The sequence below is a fragment of the Pseudophryne corroboree genome, chromosome 4 (assembly GCF_028390025.1).
Source record: "Pseudophryne corroboree isolate aPseCor3 chromosome 4, aPseCor3.hap2, whole genome shotgun sequence".
In the NCBI taxonomy this organism is placed as follows: Eukaryota; Metazoa; Chordata; class Amphibia; order Anura; family Myobatrachidae; genus Pseudophryne; species Pseudophryne corroboree.
In genome coordinates, this window is record NC_086447.1 from 918845525 (window position 1) to 918871627 (window position 26103).

Below are 26103 nucleotides of genomic sequence, written 5' to 3' on the forward strand. Positions count from 1 at the left end.
CGGAAAAAAAAAAAGAGAGAAGTGGAAGAGGAAGAAGAGAAGGAGGGAAGAGGAAAAGTAATCTCACACCCATTTCAGATAATTGCTGGGATTTCTATCTCGCATTTCAGTGCCGGTCATTTTGTCAGTCTCTGCCTGACCACCCCCAATGCAGAGAAGCATATTACCAGGTCAAGAATTTTTGGCCGGTAATTTGAGGATCAAAACGGGTATTTTGTGTGAAAGGGTCAACTTGAGTTGAAATACCCGGGTCTCCAACCCTGGTAAATTCCTGGGTCAAAGTCCCGTGAATTTCAATCCGGGTTGACACTTTCACACAGAAAAAGGACCAGAGTTTTTGGCAAATTACTGGGTAGAACTTTGCCTGTCTGAAAAATAGGATTTTGGTACTTACCAGGTAAATCCTTTTCTTTGAATCCATAGGGGGCACTGGAGTACTCTTGGGATATGGACGGCTTCCGTAGGAAACAGGGCACTGAATATTTAAATTTAGAACACTCCCCCCCTCCATATCCCCGAGTACCTCAGTGTTTTTTGGATCTGGATAAGGTCTGCTCTGACGCTGGCCAGTGTTTTTTACTGAGCCGAACAGGAGCTATAAAGAGGTTGACAATGGAGTATTACATATAACATAACGGACAACGACGAAGTTAACACATAATGTTACTGACAACTAAACAGTTGACACCATAACAAGCACGTGATCATTTGAACCAATCGGTCAGAGTGTGTTACCATAAGATCCTCTGAACTTACCACAAACCAGGTAAAACTGCTCTGGGTGGGCGTCCAGTGCCCCCTATGGATTCAAAGAAAAGGATTTACCTGGTAAGTACCAAAATCCTATTTTCTTTTTCATCCACTAGGGATCACTGGAGTACTCTTGGGACTTACCAAAGCTTCCCCCGTGGGTGGGAGAGCTGTTTGGCACCTGTAACACTAGGCGGCCAAAGCTAGATGCTGATGCCGCAAACGTATCAAACTTGTAAAAGTGCACAAACGTGTGCACTGAAGACCATGTAGCCGCACGGCAAAGCTGCGTCGTAGAAGCTCCACGACCAGCTGCCCATGAAGTTCCCACAGAACGTGTGGAATGAGCGGTTACCGATGTAGGCGGCTTTAACCTAGCATGAAGGTAAGCCTGACGTATGGTCAGTTTTATCCATCTGGATAAGGTCTGCTTAGACGCTGGCCAACCCATCTTGGCAGCATCATAGAGAACAAACAACGTATCCGTCTTACGAACTGTAGACGTTCGGGATACCTAAACGCGTAATGCGCGTACCACATCCAGAGTTCCAGAATGTGCTGTCAACACAGGAACTACTATTGGTTGATTGATGTGAAAAGATGACATTACCTTTGGTAAGAAAGCGGGATTCGTCCGAAGTTCCGCTCTGTCATCATGAAACGCCAAATACGGTGGCTTGCATGACAAGGCACCCAAATCTGAAACACGCCTTGCCGAAGTCAGATAATACGGAGATCTTAGTTACGTATATCTGCAGATATAGGGTTAAGCCCCCAGGCCGATCGACAAGGCTTCTCCGTCACTGGGGGGTCCCTAATACTAGGTATGGGTCTGGGGTGCAGGACCCCACAATGTCGGCACAGGTCGGCCACCCCAGGTCAGCACACAGGTGAGAATTAATAGGGGTTAATAAGAAGCACAGAAGTGCTATGTAAGTGGTGTGATTAAAATAATATATACAAAGTGATAGGGAAAATCATAAGTGTTAGGGTGTGCCGACCTGAAGCAGCCCAGCCATACCGACACAGGAGCCACCGCACCCCACACCCACCCCATAAATAATTACAAATATGTCTGGGTTAAATTCCCAGTGTAAGGCCACATGGTAATGGCTCCTACATGGTAATGGCTCCCCTATTAATTCTCACCTGTGTGCTGACCTGGGGTGGCCGACCTGTGCCGACATCTTGGGGTCCTGCACCCCGGACCCATACCTAGTATTAGGGACCCCCAGTGACGGAGAAGCCTTGTCGATCGGCCTGGGGGCTTAACCCTATATCTGCAGATATACGCAACTAAGATCTCCGTATTATCTGACTATTATGTAGTAATATTTTTCACTCGGTGTGCATTAGTGAACACACAGTTTTTTCCTACACAGAATTACCCCTCCCTTTTAGCACCTGAGTGACATTACAATCTGATTGAGCAGCTTTCCATTTTGTGTACTCCATCTTACCCCGTCTGTAGAAATAACAAAAGACGGGATAACTTGAAAGATGATGTCGGAAACTTCCGAGCTTCACACCAACCTATATAGGCACGCCAAATTCTGTAATAATGAGCTGCCGTAACCGGCTTCCTTGCTCGTAACATGGTTGGTATAACAGATTCTGGAATGCCCTCTCTTCTTAAGAGGGCGGTCTCAACAGCCACCCCGTCAAATGCAGCCACGCTAAAATCGGGGTAAAGGAACGGACCCTGTTGTAACAAGTCCGGACGTAGAGGGAGTGGCCGAGAATCGTCTGCGAGTAGTCCGCGGAGATCCGAGAACCAAGCTCTCCGAGGCCAATGAGGCGCCACTAGTATGACTGTGACAGACTCTTTTGATCCGTTTTAGCACCAGAGGGAGCAGCGGAAACAGATACACGAGGCTGTACGGCCACGCGACGGTGAGAGCATCCACCGCCACTGCCTCTGGATCTCTCGTTCTGGACACATACTGGAGCGTTTGGTGATTGTGTCGAGACGCCATTAGGTCCACCTGAGGGTAACCCCACCGCTGAACCAACATGTGAAACACTTCTGGATTTAATGCCCATTCTCCTGGATGAAAATCCCGACGGCTGAGATAATCCGCCTCCCAGTTGTCCACTCCCGGAATGAACACTGCCGACAATATCACCTAGTGGTATTCCGCCCAAAAGAGGATTCAAGCTACTTCCCGCATTGCCATGCGGCTTCTCGTTCCTCCTTGTTTGTTGATGTATGCGACCGCCGTCGCATTGTCTGACTGCACTTGGACAGTCTGAGAGCGAAGCATGTGCACGGCTTGTCGTAGCGCATTGCAAATTGCCCGGAGTTCCAGGACATTTATAGACAGCAATCTTTCGTGATCCGCCCAGAGACCCTGGAGCTGACAATTTTGAACTACAGCTCCCTAACCTCTGAGACTGGCGTCCGTCGTTAGAATTATCCAATTCCAGCCGCCGAACAGTCTCCCAGCGGTTAAATTGTGATCCTTGAGCCACCAGAGCAGAGACACCCTTGCCGACAACCTCACCCTGTGGTGAATCTGCAGATGCGAGCCCGACCACTGAGCGAGCACATCCAGTTGAAATGGACGCGAGTGAAATCTTCCGAACTGAAGCGCTTCGAAAGCCGCCACCATTGTTCCTAAGAGGCGAATGCACAAATGTACCGAGACTGTGCGTGGCTTGAGCACTAATTGTACCAGATGGCGAATAATCTGTACTTTGTTGTGGTAGGTAAATTCTTTGATTGACCGTATCGAAAATCATACCTAGGAATTGACGTCGTTGAGACGGAATTAGATGTGATTTCTTGAAGTTGACAATCCAACCGTGGTGAACCAGTACATTGTACATTAGCAGCGCATGTTGGAGAAGTATCTGTTGAGACGGGGCTTTGATGAGCAGATCGTCCAAATACGGAACTATTGTCACTCCCAGGGATCTGAGATGAGCTATCATCACAGACATCACCTTGGTGAATACCCGAGGCGCTGACGAAAGGCCAAACGGTAGAGCCTGAAACTGGTAATGGTTCTGGCGTATTGCAAACCGCAAGAACCTCTGATGAGGCTGCCAAATCAGAATGTGTAAGTACGCATCCTTGAGATCTAGCGCAATCATGAACTCCTTTGGCTCTAAACTTGCAATCACTGAGCGCAGAGATTCCATCTTGAATCTGTAGTAAGTTACGTACCGATTGAGACCCTTTAAGTTCAATATTGGTCTGACTGAGCCATCCGGCTTCGGTACCACAAATAGACTGGAATAATAACCCTGACCCTGTTGGTGTACAGGGACCGGAATCAAAACTGCTGAATCCAGTAGGGACTGAATGGCAATTTGCAGAACCGTCCGCTTGTCGTCGACAGATGCAATCCAGTCTTGAAAAACCGCAGTGGCGGAAGACAGTTGAACTCTATTTTGTAACCTTGTAACACTAAATTACGGAACCACCCATCCGCGGATGTCTGGAACCACGCCAAATAGAACGTCTGAAGGCGTGCTCCCACAATCGGAGAATCGAGATGGGCTGGTAGCCCGTCATGCCACTGGCTTGTCGGTAACCTTAGCGTCCTGACGACTTGTGTTGGTTTGTTGGAAACCACGTCCACGTCTACCAGGCGTGGCTGTTCCTCTGCCACGTCCGCGAAAGGACTGCGGTCTAAAGGATTTGAATGAAGGTCCAGAGTACATCCTTCTTGGTACCGGTGGAGGCAATGGTAAGAAAACAGACTTTCCACCCGTAGCCTCAGAAATCCATGCGTCCAATTCAGGACCAAACAACTTCTTGCCATCGTAAGGTAACGCCTCTATACCTCGTTTGACCTCTGCCTCCGCTTGCCAAGAACGCAGCCAGAGTGCTCGTCGTGCCGTAACTAGCGACGATGAAATACGAGAAGTGAGCTGACAGACATCAGTAGAAGCTGTACAGAGATACTCTGCAGCCTCACACATTTGATCAGCAAGAAGTATAAGGTGTTCGTCATGGAGGGTAGACTTAAGTTCTGTTATCCATACTATGAGCGCCTTAGTGACCCAGATACCAACCAAGCCAGGTCTCAGCAGCACTCCTGCTGCTATATACATGGACTTTAGCATAGTTTCTATTTTGCGATCTGAAGGGTCTTTAAACGTAGTAGCCGCTGGCACTGGTATGGTTAATTTCTTTGTAAGCTTCGACACTGACGAATCAGCTATTGGTGGATTCTCCCATGTACATGTCACAGAGTCTGGAAACGGGTAACTAGACTTAAATCTGCGAGGTATAGAAAACCGTTTATCTGGAGTCTGTCGAGTTTCTACTAACATCTTATTAAGAGACTCCGACACAGGAAAACTTATTGGAGTTCTCTGTCGTTTAGTAAATACGACCTGATCATTTGTCAGAGGCTCCTCAGTTTCTGTAAACTTCAGAGACTGACGCACCGCTCTGATGAGATTATCAATACCTGCGCTGTTAAAATCCTCACTATCTGACTCCACTTCGCCCTCCTCACCCTCATCTTGTGCAGTGAGGTCTGGCATGGAATCGTCAGAATGTAACATAGCAGAAACTGGTAAATCATTAGACATATGAAATTTATTCTACCTAAAATGGATTTGGACCTTTCGCAAGGCTACGACCCCTCTGGTAGTTCTGGCGGTCTCACCCTAGACTTAGATCTTGTCACTTCCCGCTCCTGTCGAGCGGCGGTCAATTCTGATTGCAACCCAGCCAGTACATTGGCTAGCATTTCCCATGGAGGGTCCGAGGAGGAAATTGGCTGTAAAACCGGAGCAGAATTTTTATTCGGAACCGAATCCACAAAACATACTGTACATGTGGTAGATCCATCCGGTAACACACTGCCACAGACTTTGCAATTATGCTTTTTAGTTTTTTCTGGTGCCTTACTCATTATGGCAACAGACAATACAATACACCAAAAACAGACACTTGCACGACTCAGTAAAATAGTAGTAAGGTGTCTCTATATATATATCTGGCCAAGTGCAGTACACGTGGCCAGTACTATGAAATGTGATCCCAAATTCCCACTAACACCCCTGCGCCTCCGGTGGAGTAGAGATGTAGTACTGGAACGTTCTAGAATCACAGCAGGAAGACACAGGAAGCATGGTTAAAATGGCTGCCATGCTTAAACTTATAATCAAAGTACAGGTTACTAGCTCTTAACCGATACATATAACTCTGTATAAACAGCCTGTGTAAAATCCCTGCAGCCCTAATGCTGCTGCTTGTTCCCCCTTGTGCCACTGATCTTATGAAGACTATCCGTTATTAGCCACTGTAATGCCCCCCCCCCCCCTGTCTGCTCCGTTGCGGATGCAGTGCGGGGCGGGCAGCGAACTGTGGGGCCGCCAGTGGGAGCCGGGGAGCGGGACGGGGAGCGCGCCGTGAAGCGCTATGAGCAGCGGGCCGGAGCAGCGGTGGGGCTAGGAGAAGCGGCGGCCGGAGCAGCGGCGACGGGCGGCCGTCAGTAGAGGGATCCCAGCGCCTGAAACCAATGTCCCCACACAGCGGGGCGGCAGCGGGAGCTGACCGCCCCGTTCAACATACCTTGACTCCTGCTGCTTGTGGCGAGGCCGTCAGTAGAGGGATCCCAGCGCCTGAAACCAATGTCCCCACACAGCGGGGCGGCAGCGGGAGCTGACCGCCCCGTTCAACATACCTTGACTCCTGCTGCTTGTGGCGAGGCTCCGACGGGGCTTCTCTGCAAGCGCCGGCCAGCCTGTGCAGGAGGATCTGTGTGGCTGTGAGGGTGCTCATTCAGTGAGGACCGACACGCCACAGCTGCTATTAGCAGCTTGCACTATCCCTGACCCTGCCTTTTGGAAGGGGGAAAGGGATGTGTAGGAAAAAAGAAAAGTCACTTAAAACAATATAAAAAAAAAAAAATCGTGGATCCAGCCACAATGACCTGTTGCTACTTCGAGCACAGAAAAAACACTGAGGTACTCGGGGATATGGAGGGGTGGAGTGTTCTAAATTTAAATATTCAGTGCCCTGTTTCCTACGGAAGCCGTCCATATCCCAAGAGTATTCCAGTGACCCCTAGTGGATGAAAAAGAAAGGGTATCAGTAAACACAATATTTGCTGGTCTAGAAGGATACATAAGATATGTGTAACAGTGCAATATTTGGTTCCTGAATTCTTGTTCTACCTAAATCCTGCAAACAGAGCTGCATTTGGGAGTAAGACACATATTTTCTTTGGGAAAATAAAAACCCAGAGAAGAGAGACACAATAATTTGGGAGAAAAACGACGCTCAGCTGCGGCTGCCTAAGCGGTCTCTGGCGCGTTTCATTAGAAGATGCCACGGAGATAAAAGGCATTCCTCCCGTCTCAGTAATACCTTGCTTGTGAGACGCTTCCGAGAATCCATATCCGGGAATGGATGGGCAGATAACCTCAAAGTGTTCACTCAGACCATGGCTGGTGGGATCCGTAAGGAGCGGGATTATTCTGTAGAACTCGTAGAAGGATCCTGGCCAGCCATGGACCATGATAAGGGGCTTGGCTTTGCGGCCGGGTGGGAGGTTTACCGGCTTCACGTGAAGAAAGTGAATGTCAATACCTGGCGGAACAGACGAGCAGTAAAATTGGTTAGACCTACATAAGAAAACCACATTGACAGTATACCACAATTCCACACAGCCACTAGACATAACAGGGTGATAATTACAGGAAACACACGGTGCCCTCTAAAGTAATATCAGAGTGGAAGAACGCAAATATATCGGCTCAGTCTGCTACGCAGTTGAAGAACGCAAATATATCCGCTCAGTCTGCTACGCAGTGTTCCGGGAAAACAGGTAAAAAGTAATAAGCCTGCGAGAAGCCGGAGGTGCGGGACTTCATGCAAGTCTGACCGGATTGTTAAAGCGCCAATAAGTTGTACGGCAAAACCAACCTGATTTTACCGCGTGACCGACAGCCGCTTTAAAAATCAGGCCAGACTCGCACCTCCAGCAACACACGGACTTATTACATTTTACCCCTCGACTCCGTTACGCTAAAGCATTAGGATGTGTATAAACACGTTATGTCAAATGCAACATGGACAGTACAGCGGAGATTTAAGAGACTAGTTGTCAAAGGATTCTGCCAAAAAAAAAATGGTGAAAACTACAAGGAATCCCTCGCACCAATGGTGACGCTCATAACCATAAATGTGTCACACTTTGCATGTGTCATAAATTGCGCAGACACGTCCTATGTTAGATGGCTCTCTCGCGCTCCAGGCACAGTAACGAAAAAGTGGCAGAAGCACGCAGCCCGGTTTCTGGCCAGACCCACGCAGGATAAGTTACGCCAATGTAGCGCTTCGTCAGGCACTTTGCAGGAATGGACGGCTTCTAACCCTTCCTGCAGCTGGAGTTTCTTCCAAGGGGGGTGGTATATTCTGTTGACATTCGTAATGTCCTATGTCATCCCTGGTAGTCTAGTGGCGACATACCTGGTCCAACAGCTCCAGCAAAGTCTTCCCAGCTTCAGCGGTGATGTCAGGGGGACTTTCAGTGGATCCTGTGCGCCTTCTAGCGGTAAGTATGACTGATCCTAACCCCTAGACCTCTATACAGTATAGTGCCTAACACCCCCCCCCCGACCCAGTGCCTAACCCCTAACCTCCCCTCCTGTATCGTAACCCTCCCCCTAGTGCCTAACCCTAACATTCCCTCTTGTATCCTAACTCTCCCCTCCTGTAACCTAACCCTCCCCCTAATCTCCCCCCCCCCTGTAACCTAACCCTTCCCCTAGTGCCCAACCCCCTAACCTCCCCTCCTGGAACCTAACCCTTCCCCTAGTGCCTAACCCCCTAGCCTCCCCTCCTGTAGCCTAACCCTAACCTCCCCTCCTGTATCCTAACCCTCCCACTAGTGCCCAACCCCCTAACCTCCCCTCCTGTAACCTAACCCTTCCCCTAGTGCCTAACCTCCCCTCCTGTAGCCTAACTCTCCCCCTAGTGCCTAACACCTAACCTCTCCTCCTGTAACCTAACCCCCTAACCTCCCCTCCTGTATCCTGATCCTCCCCCTAGCGCATAGCCCCTAACCTTCCCACCTGTAACCTAACTCTCCCCCTAGTGCCTAACCCTAACCTCCCCTCCTGTAACCTAACCTCCACTCCTGTATCCTGACCCTCCCCCTAGCCCCTAACCTTCCCACCTGTAACCTAACTCTCCCCCTAGTGCCTAACCCTAACCTCCCCTCCTGTAACCTAACCCTCCCACTAGTGCCTAACGCCATACCTTCCGTCCTGTAACCCAACCCTCCCCCTAGTGCCTAACCCTCTCGTCCTGTAGCCTAACCCTCCCCGTAACCTCCCCTCCCGTAACCTAGCCCTCCCCCTAACCTCCCCTCCTGTAACCTAACCCTCACCCTAACCTCCCCTCCTGTAACCTAACCCTCCCCCTAACCTCCCCTCTTGTAGCCTAACCCTCCCCATAACCTCCCCTCCTGTAACCTAACCCTCCCCCTAACCTTCCTTCCTGTAACCCAACCCTTTCCCTAGTGCCTAACCTCCCCTCCTGTATCCTGACCATCCCCCTAGCGCCTAGCCCCTAACCTTCCCTCCTGTAACCTAACTCTCCCCCTAGTGCCAAACCCTAACCTCCCCCCCTGTAACCTAACCCCCCCCCCATCCTTCCATCCTATAACCCAACCCTTTCCCTAGTGCCTAACCCCTAACCTCCCCTCCTGTAACCTAACCCCCTAACCTCCTGTAACCTAACTCTCCCACTAGTGCCTAACCCCTAACCTTCCGTCCTGTAACCCAACCCTCCCACTAGTGCCTAACCCCTAACCTTCCGTCCTGTAACCCAACCCTCTCCCTAGTGCCTAACCCTCTCCTGCTGTAGCCTAACCCTCCCCCTAACCTCCCCTCCTGTAACCTAACCCTCCCCCTAACCTCCCCTCCTGTAACCTAACCCTCCCCCTATCCTTCTGTCCTGTAACCCAACCCCTCCCCTCCTGTAACCTAACTCTCCCCCTAGTGCCTAACCCCTAACCTCCCCTCCTGTATCCTAACCCTTCCACTAGTGCCTAACCCCTAACCTTCCATCCTGTAACCCAACCCTCCCCATAGTGCCTAACCCACTCCTCCTGTAAGCCTAACCCTCCCCCTAACCTCCCCTTCTGTAACCTAACCCTCCCCCAAACCTCCTTTCCTGTAACCTAACCCTCCAACTAACCTCCCCTCCTTTAGCCTAACCCTCCCCCTATCCTTCCGTACTGTAACCCAACCGTTCCCCTAGTGCCTAACCCCTAACCTTCCCTCATGTATCCTAACTCTCCCCCCTAGTGCCTAACCTCCCCTCCTGTAACCTAACCCTTCCCCTAGTGCCTAACCCTAACCTCCCCTCCTGTAACCTAACCCTCCCCCTAACCTCCCCTCCTATAACCTAACTCTCTAACCTCCCCTCCTGTAACCTAACCGCCTAACCTCCCCTCCTGTAACCTAACTCTCCCCCTAGTGCCTAACCCTAACCACCCCTCCTGTAACCTAACTCTCCCCCTAGTGCCTAACCACCCCTCCTGTATCCTAACCCTCCCACTAGTGCCTACCACCTAACCTTACGTCCTGTAACCCAACCCTCCCCCTAGTGCCTAACCCTCACCTCTCCTCCCCTCCTGTAACCTAACCCTTCCCCATAACCTCCCCTCCTGTAACCTAACCCTCCCCCTAACCTCCCCTCCTGTAACCTAACCCTTCCCCTAGTGCCTAACCCCTAACATTCCCTCCTGTAGCCTAGCATTAACCCTCTGCTGCCTGTCAGTGCAGAAAGTTGAAATTTCACGTTTGACACTGGGAACACGCCGACATGCTTCATGTTGACATTAAGGACGGGATTCAATTCTTTTCACCCCTTTACACACCCGTTCTGTTTCTGCCCTCAGGGACGTTGTTTTATTATTTCAGCTCGCTACCCCCGGAGTAGCGAGGCAACCAACCCTTTACACAGCTAAACCCGATTACTATGGGCGCAATATGCACGATAACGGAGATAATTTTAGAAAGGAAATTGGGCATGATATATCATTTGAATCTCACACTAAATGTCTACATCATAATGGTTGACACTGTTATGCCGACATTAGGAGTACATCCTCTTGCAAGTATGTGGGAGTGATCTTGTGATTCCTGCAGCGACCAGACTCTTCCCCGGCAGACGTACAGTAGGAACATGGGCGCACATCATGCGTAAGGGCCTGTACTGATCCTATGTTGTGCCAATTACACCATCCACACCGGTGGCAGTGAGCTACAAGGCAGCGATGCCCACTCCATATTCTGTGGTCACTTCGATGCTTCATTGCTATCCGTACAGATATCTTGAGCGGTGCTGTATACAGATCAATAAGCCCCTCGGATGGTGCTAATTAGAGTCATATTCGCATTGCTTGTCGTTGGGAAAGTTGCAGTCAAAGTAAAATCAGATTTTTCCACACAGATAAAAGCGCGTGATAAATAAATACTTCAAACGTGGCGACGCGAGAATCTGCATATTTTAAAATTAATTAAACATGAACTATTTTTACAAGTGCCGTCCGTCTGTAACTAATTCTGGGAGAATCATATTTAATTAAAACCCTACACTTTTCCCACGTGTAATATTCCCCCTGGACGTGGGCAGAAAGAAGGGCAAAAATGACAGAAGATAATGGAGGCGAGCGAGGTAATTAGACCACACTCATTAACGAGGATCTGTAAAACTGCTCAGCGCGTCTCCGCTCACAGATAATCTGTCTGCAGTCATGGCGAGGCGTTTATAAACCGTTATCTAACGTCTATCTGATACTGTGACCGTACAGGGTTAGTAAATAACTGCATACAAAACATATCTGCTGAATTTCTAAATATTACTAAGAGCCTAATTCAGATCTGATAGCAGCAGCAAATTTGTTAGCAAATAGGCAAAACTTTGAGGGTCAGACCTGATCGTACGGTAGCTTTTTTTGCAGCGGTGCGATCGGGTCTGAGCTGCGCATGCACTGCAATGCGCAGGCGCGTCGGCTGCCGGGGGGACAAGCATTACCGGACATCGATGGCTATTACGAAGAAAGCGATCGCAGCGGCATCGCAAGAAGATTGACAGGAAGAGGCCGTTTGTGGGTGTCAACTGACTAGGGGTGTCCGGAAAAACGCAGCCGCTTGGAGGGAGGATTCCTGACGTCAGCTCCTGGCCGGATTATCGCAGCGGCTGAGTAAGTCCTGAGCTGTGCAGAGACAAGCGTTCACACCCCTGCACATCATCAACTACCCCCTCCCCCTGTAGGCGGCGACTACCTGATTGCAGCACTGCAAAATACCGCCTGCGTGCGACCAGGTCTGAATCACCCCCTATGTGCACTGCATGTGGGGCAGATGTAACCAGGGCCGGTTCTAGACCTTGTGGCGCCCAGGGCGAAAGTTTGGACACACCCCACCCAAATCTAACTCTCTCTCTGCACATGTTACATCTGCCCCCCCCCCCCTGCAGTGCACATGGGGGCTGATTCAGACCTGATCGGTGCGTTTTCGTACAGCAGCGATCAGGTCTGAACTCCTCATGCGCTGGCGTCGCAGTGCACCGGCGCATGCCAAACAGCCGACAGCTGTCGTAGCCCTGCGATCACCTCTGCCTGATTGACAGGCAGAGGCGGGCGCTGGGTGGGAGGGGGCGTGCCAGCGGTGTTCGGCCGCCGTTTAGGGGGAGCGGTCTAGGCAAAGCAGGTGTGCCCGGACCGTTGGGGAAGGGGGGGCCGCGGCGGCTGCGTGACATCACACGCAGCCGCTGCAACCTGGTCAGCGATGAGTAGCTCCCTGCCAGCGTGCAGGAGCTGCGCTAGCTGGGATCTACTCCTAAAGTACAAAAGCATCGCCGCTCTGCTTTTGTACTTGTGCGGGGGGGGGCAGGGACTGACATGTGGGGCATGTGCTGGGCGTCCCCCCGCATGTCAGGGAAGCTGATCGTAGATGTGCTACATTTGCTGCTGCTATCAGATCTGAATTAGGCCCTAAGTGCTGAGAGAGGGGTAACGCTAAACACAAATATAGATAAATGTAAAATAAAACAAACCACACAATTCCCCAGCACGTAACACAGCAGTTATAAAAAAAAAATGTTTGTTTGTTTGTTTGTTTGTTTGTTTTGAGGGGGGGTTAAACTTAAATTACTGTCTATAAGCAGAATCTTCATATTTACTATTTTATCTTGGTTTGTTTTTTCAGACCGTTATTAATGGTTTCACATTGACTACCATGGCAACCACTGACACATGACATCTGAGTTCTGTAACATCCTCACCTCTTCTCCACCCCTCCACTATGCACTCAGCATTTTCTAGTTCGATCCTTACTTCGAAGGCCAAGAAAATGAAAAGGAGAACATACTGTATTACGGCCACATTTCTCCAATAAGCTCCCCACTTGTAAGATTTAAGGAACCAGCTATATACTGGGGAAATACGGCACTCAGGGCACCGTATCCACGATTGAGCACAGATGGTTAAATTACATTGACTGAGGAACGAATTGAGTAACCTGCGCTCAAACATGGTTATCTTCAAATCCTGACCCATTAGGGTGAATTGAGGACAGAGTTTGGGAACCTTTGCACTAGGGTGTGGGGCTCAAAACATAATATAATCAGAGGAGCGCTGAATAGGACTCATGTACACTACAGCTGTAACCGCTCTGAATATAGTCTGTACATAAAAAGTAGCACATAAGTCTACAGACAATGGTGCGTAAAACGAGTGCACATGATATGTAAAAGACTGTTCCTTCATTTAATGAAAGAAATTAAAATATCCTACACCTGATCAGTGGCGTAACTAGAAGTTTTTCTCCCCCATGCCAAAAAATTCTTCGCCCCCCCCCCCTCCCCCATAATTGGCACTATTAAAGGGAGCGTGGCTTCGTTGGGATGGGTGTGGCTTTGCATAAAGGGGCGTGGCATTGCAGGAATAGACTACCTTATACCCCAGTTTTGCAACCTGCACGCCCATACGTTGGCCACCACAGGAAAGAAAAATTATCCTGATTCATGCCCCTTACATTATTTGTAATTTTTCCTCCTTATAGTAATGCCCAGTATACATTATTCCACATACTGCAATGGCCCTTAGACATTATGCCACACACAATAATGCACATGACACAATATGCCACACACCATAATGCCCCCGAATCATTATGCCACACACCGTAATGCCCCCGACACATTATGCCACACACCGTAATGCCTGTGACACATTATGACAGGAATCGCAATGCCCGTTATACATTATGCTACACACTGCACTGCCCCTGATACATTATAGCACATACAATGTCTGTGACACAGTATGACACACACCGCAATGACCCTGAGACATTATACCACATATCACAATGCCCGTGATATAGTATACAACACACCGTAATGCCTGACACATTATGACACACACCGCAATGTCCGTGATACATTATGCCACACACTGCAATGACCCTGAGACATTATACCACATATCACAATGCCCGTGATATAGTATACCACACACCGTAATGCCTGACACATTATGACACACACTGCAATGTCCGTGATACATTATGCCACACACTGCAATGACCCTGAGACATTATACCACATATCACAATGCCCGTGATATAGTATACCACACACCGTAATGCCTGACACATTATGACACACACCGCAATGTCCGTGATACATTATGCCACACACTGCAATGACCCTGAGACATTATACCACAATGCCCGTGATATAGTATACCACACACCGTAATGCCTGACACATTATGACACACACCGCAATGTCCGTGATACATTATGCCACACACTGCAATGACCCTGAGACATTATACCACATACCACAACGCTCGTGATATAGTATACAACACACTGTAATGCCTATGACACATTATGACAGGAATCACCATGCCAGTTATACATTATGCTACACACTGCAATGCCCCTGATACATTATAGCACATACAATGTCTGTGACACATTATGCCACACACCGTAATGCCTGTGACACATGACAACAGGAATCGCAATGCCCGTTATACATTATGCTACATACTGCAATGCCCCTGATAGATTATAGCACATACAGTTTTAGAGCACCTCATGCTTCATTCAGCAGACCAGCTTTATGGAGATGCTGACTTCATTTTCCAGCAGAACTTGGCACCTGCCCACACTGCCAAAAGTACCAAAACCTGGTTCAATGACCATGGGATTACTGTGCTGGATTGGCCAGCAAACTCCCCTGACATAAACCCCATAGAGAACCTATGGGGCATTGCCAAGAGAAAGATGAGAGACATGAGATGGAACAATGCAAAAGAGCTGAAGGCCACTATTGAGGCATCCGGGTCTTCCATACCACCTCAACAGTGCCACCGGCTGATAGAATCCACACTACGCCGCATTGAGGCAGTAATTCATGCAAAAGGAGCCCAAACCAAGTACTGAGTACATATGCATGATTATACTTTTCAGAGGGCCGACGTTTCTGCATTTAAAATTATTTTTTTTTATTGATTTTATGTAATATTCAAATTTTCTGAGATTTTGAATTTGGGGTTTTCTTAAGCTGTAAACCACAATCATCAAAATGATATCAAATAAAGGCTTGAAATATCTCACTCTGCATGTAACGAGTCTATATAATATATTAGTTTCACCTTATAAGTTGAATTACTGAAATAAATGAACTTCTGCACGATATTCTAGTTTTCTGAGTTTCACCTGTAATTCGCAAAAACTAGTGTTGTCCACAATTTGCGTCATATTTCCGGATGACCACAAATACAGCAGAATTCTGCATACAAAAAAAAGGTACCTTCAATTTTGGTCTTGAAATGCGGGTACTGGTTAATGATTTCCAGTTGTTTCTCCCAGTTAAACGTATTCCTCCAGTAAGACACCACCTTCCTGAGATGGGTGGAGTTGAAGCCGTAGTTAAACCGGCTGCCCTCTAGCGGCTCGGAGAAACGCGTTTGGTCAATCCGACGAAATAAGTCCTGCAGAAGTGGTAAAAGCGGAGGACATAATTACAGAAGTGAAACCTAGTGGAACCCCACCCCGACACTTTAAAACCCCGATCATGCAGCCGGCATTCTCAATTTAAGAAATTAAAGCGGTGAGATGAATACGAGCTGTAAATGACCTGTCAAGTTATTATTTCTACTGAACCTGCAAAAAACTGCGGCATATATCAGCTGGTTCCGGTATGAATGGTCGACCATGTTATGGTCGACAGTCATTAGGTCGAACACTATTGGTCGACATTGACATGGTCGACACATGAAAGGTTGACCGAGTTTTTAAACCTTTTTTAGTGTCGTTTTTTGCGTAAAGTGAAGGGGAACCCCAATTAGTGCACCGCTTCGCTCGCCATGCTTCGGGCATGGTGCCTTCGCTCCGCTTCGCTCGGTACAGATTACTGTTCCAATCGTAGTCCACGTGGATCGTAAAGTATGGAAAAGTTCCCCAAAAGAAAAAAGAAAAAAAGTTAAAAAACTCCGACCTTTTCATGTGTCGACCTTTCATGTGTCGACCATGTGTCCATGTCGACCATGTCAACGTCGACCAATGGCGGTCGACCTAATGACTGTCGACCATAACATGGTCGACCATCTGAACGGATACCATATCAGCTGAGAGCTGGTGCCTAGAATCAGACTGGAAGCATTCACAAAGCGACCGTGAAGCTGGACCACAAGTGAACAAGTGTCGACACAGCAAATCATAGGACTAAATAAATAAGTCACCCACAAAATCTCCTTACATTTAGTTCTTCCTCCGATGTCTCAATTTTAAAAGGACGGATGTCCTCATTCTCATCGTCTTGTCTATGCCCGACACCCCACCAGCCGTCTCCAATGGGCAGGGTCTCCTCTTCTCCTCGGAAAAGATATTTGTAGAGGAGCACCCCCAGTGCCAGGGCGATAGCAATCTCCAGCAGCATTATACCTGAAACAAATAACAGCATATTCAGCACAGGCAAAAGACACGTATTACACAAAAGGGTTTTCTTGTTCCCTCTAAGCCTTTTCAGCCATGTTGTTATATCATTAGGTCTTTACTCTCAGCTGTACTCCGATACAAGACTAAGCCTCGCTCCGCATACCAATATATACATTCCAAAGAGTAACATTGTAACAACATAAATACACCCAGTAGGATATAAAGATATGGCTGAAAAGCACAGAGTTAAGAGTTAAATCAATGTTTTTAGTAAAAGTTGTAACAAAGCAAGTACAATCTAATAACCTGTCAATCTCCTTGCGATCGCCTGTGCGAATGGATTCTTCACTAAATCCATCGCCCAGCAACGATCCGCTTTGTACCTGTACGACGCGCAATGAGGTGCATACGCCAGCGCAGTAGTAACCTGTTCGCTGCGCTGCGAAAAACGTCAGCGAGCGATCAACTCGGAATGACCCCCTAAGTACACTGCACCCTACCAATCCTTCTAACCTGCTCTGTTCAAAATGTATGTGCTATACCGACACCGTTTCCCTACATAGATCTGCACTGACAGAGCGCTCAGCGTTGTTTGTTTTCAGGAAGGGCGGCTCTGCAAGCTGGCACAGTACAGAACCTGGAGACGTGGTGATCATGTTAATCCTATTACATTACAAGAGCTAAAGAAGGTGCTTCACAGAAACCCCGTACAGAGCAAGTGATCCCACGATGTGATTACCAGGCTAAATAATAAAGCCGGGAACAGATGAGGCGGCCTTCATTACATCTGCCCAATGTGCCACTAGCGAGAGCAGGTAGGTCTGATGCTGCAGGTGGGAAGGGGGTGGCGGGCCTTCTCCATCTTGCAGCATTCTGGAATTAGGAGACAAGGATTAAAGGCATAGACTTTCATAGATAATTGACAATTGGCTTGCAGTCTCCTATGTAACAAAGACAGGGCAGTGATGTCACAGCAAGTTCAAAGGGGAATAACGGACAAGCCATGCTTCGTTACAGCAATCTGCGTATTCTGCACAGACTCCTACTCCACAACACAACGAGGTTAGTGCGGTTCCATCCTGCAAGATAACACTACAGTGCAAGTGTTTCCCTGAACAACCAGATACAACAGAGAATAACAGGGTTTGGTTAGGTTTCAATAAAAGAGGAAGCGTCCGGGAAACTCTCGCTGCGGAGTCAGAATATTGGAGGACAACAAGCAGGGCAGAGTTTTCCATGGTCCATATTGAGAAAAATCCACACGACACCAGGGTCATGTCTGCGTCTCTATATTCAAGACAATTTCTGCGTATTTCTTATTGAAGATTATGGGCTCTATTTATGAAGCAGTGAGAAGACAATTTTCTGCAAAATCTCTAGAAACTTACGTTTTTCACTGCTTTGGGCCATTTATCAGTTCACGCCAATTACTGCTACAATGACAGATCTTCTGGGGACGGTGGCTTAACTGTATTTGTGAAGACTGGCGCTACCAATATGATCCCCATTGCTTGTAATGAGGCCTCAACGCCGCCGGGTTGCGCATTTGACAGTCACCTGTCTCTGGCAATGTTAGGATGCTGGAAACACAGGAGAGGACACCACTGTAGAGACAGAGACACCACTGGGCAGCACCAGACCGGTAAGCAGTGGTGCCGTCCTGGTGGATGGTGGCATCTGACAGGTATCAGCCACAATCAGATCCTCATTCTTTCATCTGAGGAACATACAGCAGCCAGAACCCAGCACTGACCAGAAGTCAATCATGCATTTGTATCATCACGCCTGGACTACTGCCATGCTCTCTACGTGGGTCTCCCAGCAAAAGAATTGCACAAAACACAGCTGCCAGGCTACTAACCAACCAGCCCTGTTCCTGGCACATAACACCCATCCTCCACTCCCTCCAGTATCCGGATGATAGACCGTGTCTAGTTAGACAGACACCATATGTTAGACAGACATTAGGTCGACAGGGTCAACACGATAACAGAGACACCTCCTACGTTCAGTCGAGTAACTCAGAAGGCTGGAGAACCCACTTTTAACACTGCTCGTACCCTCTGGAGGTGAAAAAATAAGAATTTACTCACCGGTAATTCTATTTCTCGTAGTCCGTAGTGGATGCTGGGAACTCCGTAAGGACCATGGGGAATAGCGGGCTCCGAAGGAGGCTGGGCACTCTAGAAAGATCTTAGACTACCTGGTGTGCACTGGCTCCTCCCACTATGACCCTCCTCCAAGCCTCAGTTAGGTACCGTGCCCGGACGAGCGTACACAATAAGGAAGGATTTTGAATCCCGGGTAAGACTCATACCAGCCACACCAATCACACCGTACAACTCGTGATATGAAACACAGTTAACAGTATGAAACAATAGAGCCTCTCAACAGATGGCTCAACAATAACCCGATTTAGTTAACAATAACTATGTACAAGTATTGCAGATAAACCGCACTTGGGATGGGCGCCCAGCATCCACTACGGACTACGAGAAATAGAATTACCGGTGAGTAAATTCTTATTTTCTCTAACGTCCTAGTGGATGCTGGGAACTCCGTAAGGACCATGGGGATTATACCAAAGCTCCCAAACGGGCGGGAGAGTGCGGATGACTCTGCAGCACTGAATGAGAGAACTCCAGGTCCTCCTCAGCCAGGGTATCAAATTTGTAGAATTTTGCAAACGTGTTTGCCCCTGACCAAGTAGCTGCTCGGCAAAGTTGTAAAGCCGAGACCTCTCGGGCAGCCGCCCAAGATGAGCCCACCTTCCTTGTGGAATGGGCATTGACAGATTTTGGCTGTGGCAGGCCTGCCACAGTATGTGCAAGCTGAATTGTACTACAAATCCAACGAGCAATAGTCTGCTTAGAAGCAGGAGCACCCAGCTTGTTAGGTGCATATAGGATAAACAGCGAGTCAGATTTTCTGACTCTAGCCGTTCTGGAAACATATATTTTCAGTGCCCTGACAACGTCTAGCAACTTGGAGTCCTCCAAGTCCCTAGTAGCCTAGGCACCACAATAGGCTGGTTCAGGTGAAACGCTGACACCACCTTTGGGAGAAACTGGGGACGAGTCCTCAATTCTGCCCTATCCATATGGAAAATCAAATAAGGGCTTTTACAAGACAAAGCCGCCAACTTTGATACTCGCCTGGCAGAAGCCAAGGCCAATAACATAACCACCTTCCACGTGAGATATTTCAGATCCACGGTTTTTAGTGGTTCAAACCAATGTGATTTTAAGAAACTCAACACCACGTTGAGATCCCAAGGTGCCACAGGAGGCACAAACGGGGGCTGACTCTGCAGCACTCCTTTTATAAATGTCTGAACTTCAGGTACTGAAGCTAGTTCTTTTTGAAAGAAAATCGACAGAGCCGAGATCTGTACCTTAATGGAACCCAATTTAAGGCCCATAGTCACTCCTGCTTGCAGGAAATGCAGAAATCGACCTAGTTGAAATTCCTCTGTTGGGGCCCTTTCGGCCTCACACCATGTAACATATTTTCGCCATATGCGGTGATAATGAGTTGCTGTAACCTCTTTCCTGGCTTTAGTAAGCGTAGGACTGACTTCCTCCGGAATGCCCTTTTCCTTCAGGATCCGGCGTTCAACCGCCATGCCGACAAACGCAGCCGCGGTAAGTCTTGGAACAGACAGGGCCCCTGCTGCCGCAGGTCCTGTCTGAGTGGCAGAGGCCATGGGTCCTCTGATATAAATTCTTGAAGTTCTGGGTACCAAGCTCTTCTTGGCCATCCACGAGTATCGTTCTTACTCCTCGCCTTCTTATTATTCTCAGTACCTTTGGTATGAGAGGCAGAGGGGAGAACACATAAACCGACTGGTACACCCACGGTGTTACCAGAGCGTCCATAGCTATCGCCTGAGGGTCCCTTGACCCGGTGCAATATCTTTTATAGCTTTTTGTTGAGGCGGGACGCCATCATGTCCACCTGTGGCCTTTCCCAATGGTGTACAATCCTATTGGAAGACTTCTGGAGGAAGTCCCCATTCTCCCGGGTGGAGGTCGTGTCTGTTGAGAAGATCTGCTTCCCAGTTGTCCACTCCGGGAATGAACACTGCTGACAGTGCTAACACATGATTTTCCGCCTATCGGAGAATCCTTGTGGCTTCTGCCATCGCCATCCTGCTTCTTGTGCCGCCCTGTTGGTTTACATGGGCGACTGCCGTGATGTTGTCTGATTGGATCAGTACCGGCTGGTTTTGAAGCAGAGGCCTTGCCTGCCTCAGGGCATTGTAAATGGCCCTCAGGTCCAGAATATTTATGTGTAGGGAAATAACCTGACTTGACCAAAGTCCCTGGAAATTTCTTCCCTGTGTGACTGCCTCCCAGCCTCAAAGGCTGGAATCCATGGTCACTAGGACCTAGTCCTGTATGCCGAACCTGCGGCCCTCTTGAAGATGGGCACTCTGCAGCCACCACAGTAGAGATACCCTGGTCCCTGGAGACAGGGTTATCAGCCTATGCATCGGAAGATGCGATCCGGACCACTTGTCCAACAGGTCCCTCTGAAAAGTTCTTGTATGGAACCTGCCTAATGGGATTGCTTCGTAGGAAGCTACCATTTTTCCCAGGACTCGCGTGCAATGATGCACCGCTACCTATTTTGGCTTCAGGAGGTCTCTGACTAGAGATGACAACTCCTTGGCTTTCTCCTCCGGGAGAAACACTATTTCTGGTTTATGTCCAGAACCATCCCCAGGAACAGTAGACGCGTCATAGGAACCAGCTGTGACTTTGGACTGTTTAGAATCCAACCATGCTGTTGTAGCACTTTCCAAAATAGTGCTACCCCGACTACCAACTGCTCCTTGGACCTCGCCCTTATAACGAGATTGTCCAAGTACGGGATAATTACAACTCCCTTTTTTTGAAGGAGTATCAACATTTCGGCCATTACCTTGATAAAACACCCTCGGTGCCATGTACAGTCCAAACGGCAGTGTCTGGACTTGGTAATGGTAATCCTGTACCACAAATCTGAGGTACTCCTGGCGAGGATGGTAAATGGGGACATGCAGGTAAGCATCCTTGATGTCCCAGGATACCATGTAATCCCCCTCGTCCAGGCTTGGAATAACCGCCCTGAGCGATTCCATCTTGAACTTGAATTTTTGTGTTCAAGGATTTTAAATATAAAATGGGTCACACCGAACCATGCGGTTTCGGTACCCCAACCCGTGTGGAATAGTAACCCCGTCCTTGTTGAAGTAGGGGCACCTTGAGTATTACCTGCTGGGAATACCGCTTATTAATTGCCTCTAGTACAGCCTCCCTGCCTGAGGGAGTTGTCAGCAAGGCATATTTTAGGAAACGGCTGGGGGGAGACATCTCGAATTCCAGCTTGTACCCCTGAAATACTACTTGAAAGAAACAGGGATCCACCTGTGAGCGAGCCCACTAATTGCTGAAATTTTTGAGACGGCCCCCCACCGTACCTGGCTACACCTGTGGAGCACCCGCGTCATGGTGTGGCCTCACAGGAGGCGGGGGAAGAATCTTGATTCTGGGAACAGGCTGACTGGTGCAGCTTTTTTCCCTCTACCCTTGTCTCTGTACAGAAAGGAAGCGCCATTTGACCTGCTTGCTTTTCTGAAGCCGAAAGGACTGTACCTTTGCTGTGAGGAAACCTGAGGTAAAATTATTTCTTCCCAGCAGTTGCTGTGGATACGAGGTCCCAGAGACCATCCCCAAATAATTCCTCACCCTTATAAGGCTCTCTATGCGCTTTTTAAGTCAGCATCACCTGTCCAGTGACAGGTCTCTAATACCCTCCTGACAGAATGGTCATTACATTTATTTTGGATGCCAGCCGGCAAAATATCCCTCTGTGCATCCCCCATATATAAGACGACGTCTTTAATATGTTTTTATGTTTGCCAACTAGTATCCCTGTTTGACAGGGTCACCGACCACGCTGCAGCAGCACTATCTGCAGGTCTCAGTCTAGTACCTGAGTGTGTAAATACAGACTTCAGGATAGCCTCCTGTTTTTTATCAACAGGTACCTATTAAAGTGGCCGTATCCTAAGACGGCAGTGCCACCTTTTTTGACAAACGTGTGAGCGCCTTATCCACCCTAGGGGATATCTCCCAGCGTAACTTATCCACCTGGCGGGAAAGGGTACGCCATCAGTAACTTTTTATAAATTACCAGTTTCTTAACGGGGGAACCCACGCTTTCACACACTTCATTTATTCATCTGATGGGGGAACAAAACACTGCCTGTTTTTTCTCCCCAAACCTAAAACCCATTTTTAGAGGTGCTTGGGTTAAAGTCAGAAATGTATAACACATTTTTTATTGCCGGGATCACGTCACGGATGTTCCTAGTGGATTGTGTATATGTCTCCACCTTGTCGACACTGGAGTCAGACTCCGTGTCGACATCTGTGTCTGCCATCTGAGAGAGCGAGCGTTTTTGAGCCCCTGATGGCCTTTGAGACGCCTGGGCAGGCGCGGGCTGCGAAGCCGGCTGTCCCACAGCTGTTACGTCATCCACCCTTTTATGTAAGGAGTTGACACTGTCGGTTAATACCTTTCACCTATCCATCCACTCTGGTGTCGGCCCCACAGGGGGCGACATCACATATATCGGCCTCTGTTCTGTCACCATATAAGCCTCCTCATTCAACATGTCGACACAGCCGTACCGACACACCGCAGACACACAGGGAATGCTCTAAATGAGGACAGGACCCACAAAAGCCCTTTGGGGGGACAGAGTAAGAGTATGCCAGCACACACCAGAGCGCTATATATATACAGGGACTAACTGAGTTATGTCCCTAATAGCTTTTATATAATATACTGTTTACAGTGCCAATTTTAATGCCCCCCCTCTCTTTTCCCTCTTACTGTACTGTAGAATTGCAGGGAAGAGCCAGGGAGCTTCCCTCCAGCCGAGCTGTGAGGGAAAAATGGCGCCAGTGTGCTGAGGAGATAGGCTCCGCCCCTTTTTCGCGGCCTATTCTCCCGTTTTTTATGGAATTCTGGCAGGGGTATTTACCTCATATATAGCCCCTGGGGCCATATATTGAGGTATTTTAGCCAGCCAAGGTGTTTTTATTGCTGCCTCAGGGCGCCCCCCCCAGCGCCCTGCACCCTCAGTGACCGGAGTGTGAAGTGTGTGAGAGGAGCAATGGCGCACAGCTGCAGTGCTGTGCGCTACCTTGGTGAAGACAGAGTCTTCATGCCGCCGATTTTCCGGACCATCTTCTTGCTTCTGGCTCTGTAAGGGGGACGGCGACGCGGCTCCGGGACCGAACATCAAGGCTGGGCCTGCGGTCGATCCCTCTGGAGCTAATGGTGTCCAGTAGCCTAAGAAGCCCAATCCGGCTGCAAGCAGGCGAGTTCGCTTCTTCTCCCCTTAGTCCCTCGCTGCAGTGAGCCTGTTGCCAGCAGGTCTCACTGAAAATAACAAATTCTAAGACTATAACTTTCTAAGAGCTCAGGAGAGCCCCTAGTGTGCATCCAACCTCGGCCGGGCACGAAATCTAACTGAGGCTTGGAGGAGGGTCATAGTGGGAGGAGCCAGTGCACACCAGGTAGTCTAAGATCTTTCTAGAGTGCCCAGCCTCCTTCGGAGCCCGCTATTCCCCATGGTCCTTACGGAGTTCCCAGCATCCACTAGGACGTTAGAGAAATTGACATTATGGTAAGAACTTACCGTTGATAACGTGATTTCTCTTATGTCCACAGGTCCCAGGGAGCTGCAGGAGGATGAATATGTACAACTCCCAGAAAGTACGTACATCCTCTAAATCAGCAATCTTTCGCTGAAACCATACAGTTAACGCCGATACTTGAACTCTTAAGGAAGCCACTTTCAAACCTTTATCCAATCCTGCTTGAAGAAAATCCAAAATCCTGGATACCTTAAGATCTTGGAGTCAAACTTTTTTCACTACACCAATGAATATAGGCTTGCCATATTCGATGATAAATACGAGCTGAAGAAGGCTTTCTTGCTCTAAGCATAGTTTGAATTACTTGCCTCGAAAATACTCTAGCTTCTAAGATAGAGCTTTCAACACCAACGCAGTCAAAGACAGACGATCCAGATGGCTGTGACAACAAGGACCCTGCATTAGCAGATCTGGACGTTGAGGGAGCAGTATCGGTGCTTTCACGGACATTCTCAGTAGATCTGTGTACCAATGCCTTCTTGGCCAAGCTGGAGCTATTAGAATTATGGCTCCCTTTGCTTGCTTTATTTTTCTCACTACTCTGGGTAACAGAGATATTGGAGGGAACAGATACGCCAGATGAAATTTCCATTTCACTGACAGTGCGTCTACAAGGACCTCTCCGGGATCCTTTGATCTTGATCCGTACCTCGGAACTTTGTTGTTTAGACGAGACGCCGTGAGGTCTATCTCTGGTAGACCCCATCTGTTCACTATCGTCTGAAACACTTCTGGGTGTAATGCCCATTCGGTTTCCTGAATGGTGTGTCGACTGAGAAAATCCGCTTCCCAGTTTAGTACACCTGGAACTAATACTGTTGACAATGCTGGAAGATGGAGTTCTGCCCACCTTATTATGGGAGTTACTTCCTCCATCAATCTTAGGCTGTGAGTTCATCCCTGATGATTGAGGTACGCTACTGCTATCGCATTGTCTGAGCGGATTCTGGAGCGGTCTTCCTTGCAGACTGTCCTTTTCCTGAACTAGAGCCATATAAATGGCCCTTATTTCCAACAGATTTATTGGCAGGCGACTTTCCCTTATGGTCCATTTTCCCTGGAACCAAAGGCTTCCGAGTACCACAGCCCAGCCTTGCAGACTGTCATCTGTTGTCAGGACTTGCCATTCTTTTATCCAAAAGGGTCTCCCCTTGTTTAAATGGTCTGTCTGTAGCCACCACGCTAGAGACCTTTTTACGTTTACCGGAAACTTTATCATCTGCTTTTTTATTGTCTGATGATTTCCGTTCCATTTGGACAGAATAAGGTGCTGTAATGGTCTGGAGTGGAATTGCGCATATTCCACCATGTCGAAGGTTGACACCATCAGACCCAACAGTCGCATTGCTGCATAGACTGACATTGTCCGAGTATGCAACGCCTCCTGCACCTCATGACCTGCACCTTGACTATCTTTTTCTCTGGTAAGAAAACTCTCTGTAGACCTGAATCCAATATGGCCCCCAGATGAACCATCCGCTGTGACGGATTCAGAGACGACTTTTCCCAATTTATGAGCCACCTGTGTCTCTGTAAACAAACTACTGTCTGTTGAAGATTGCTCAAAAGTAACTCCTGCGAATGTCCTAGGATTAACAGGTCGTCAAGGTATGGAAATATTCTTATCCCCTGCTCACGGAGATAAGCTGCCATCACCACAATAATTTTGGTAAACACCCTGGGTGCTGTTGCTAGCCTG

At 48.5% G+C, this 26103-nt stretch overlaps 1 protein-coding gene across 1 annotated transcript in view; it reads right to left on the reverse strand.

Moving 5' to 3' along the window:
* LOC134910679 (epoxide hydrolase 1-like) overlaps positions 1 to 26103 on the reverse strand; it is a 79815-nt gene that overhangs the window by 33271 nt on the left and 20441 nt on the right. The window contains exons 2-4 of the mRNA XM_063918987.1: positions 16511 to 16695; positions 15563 to 15743; positions 7085 to 7306 (exon numbers count right to left, since the gene is read on the reverse strand). Of these exons, the coding sequence (XP_063775057.1) occupies positions 7085 to 7306; positions 15563 to 15743; positions 16511 to 16690 (583 nt within the window). The 5' untranslated portion in view covers positions 16691 to 16695. The remainder of the gene's footprint in view (positions 1 to 7084; positions 7307 to 15562; positions 15744 to 16510; positions 16696 to 26103) is intronic.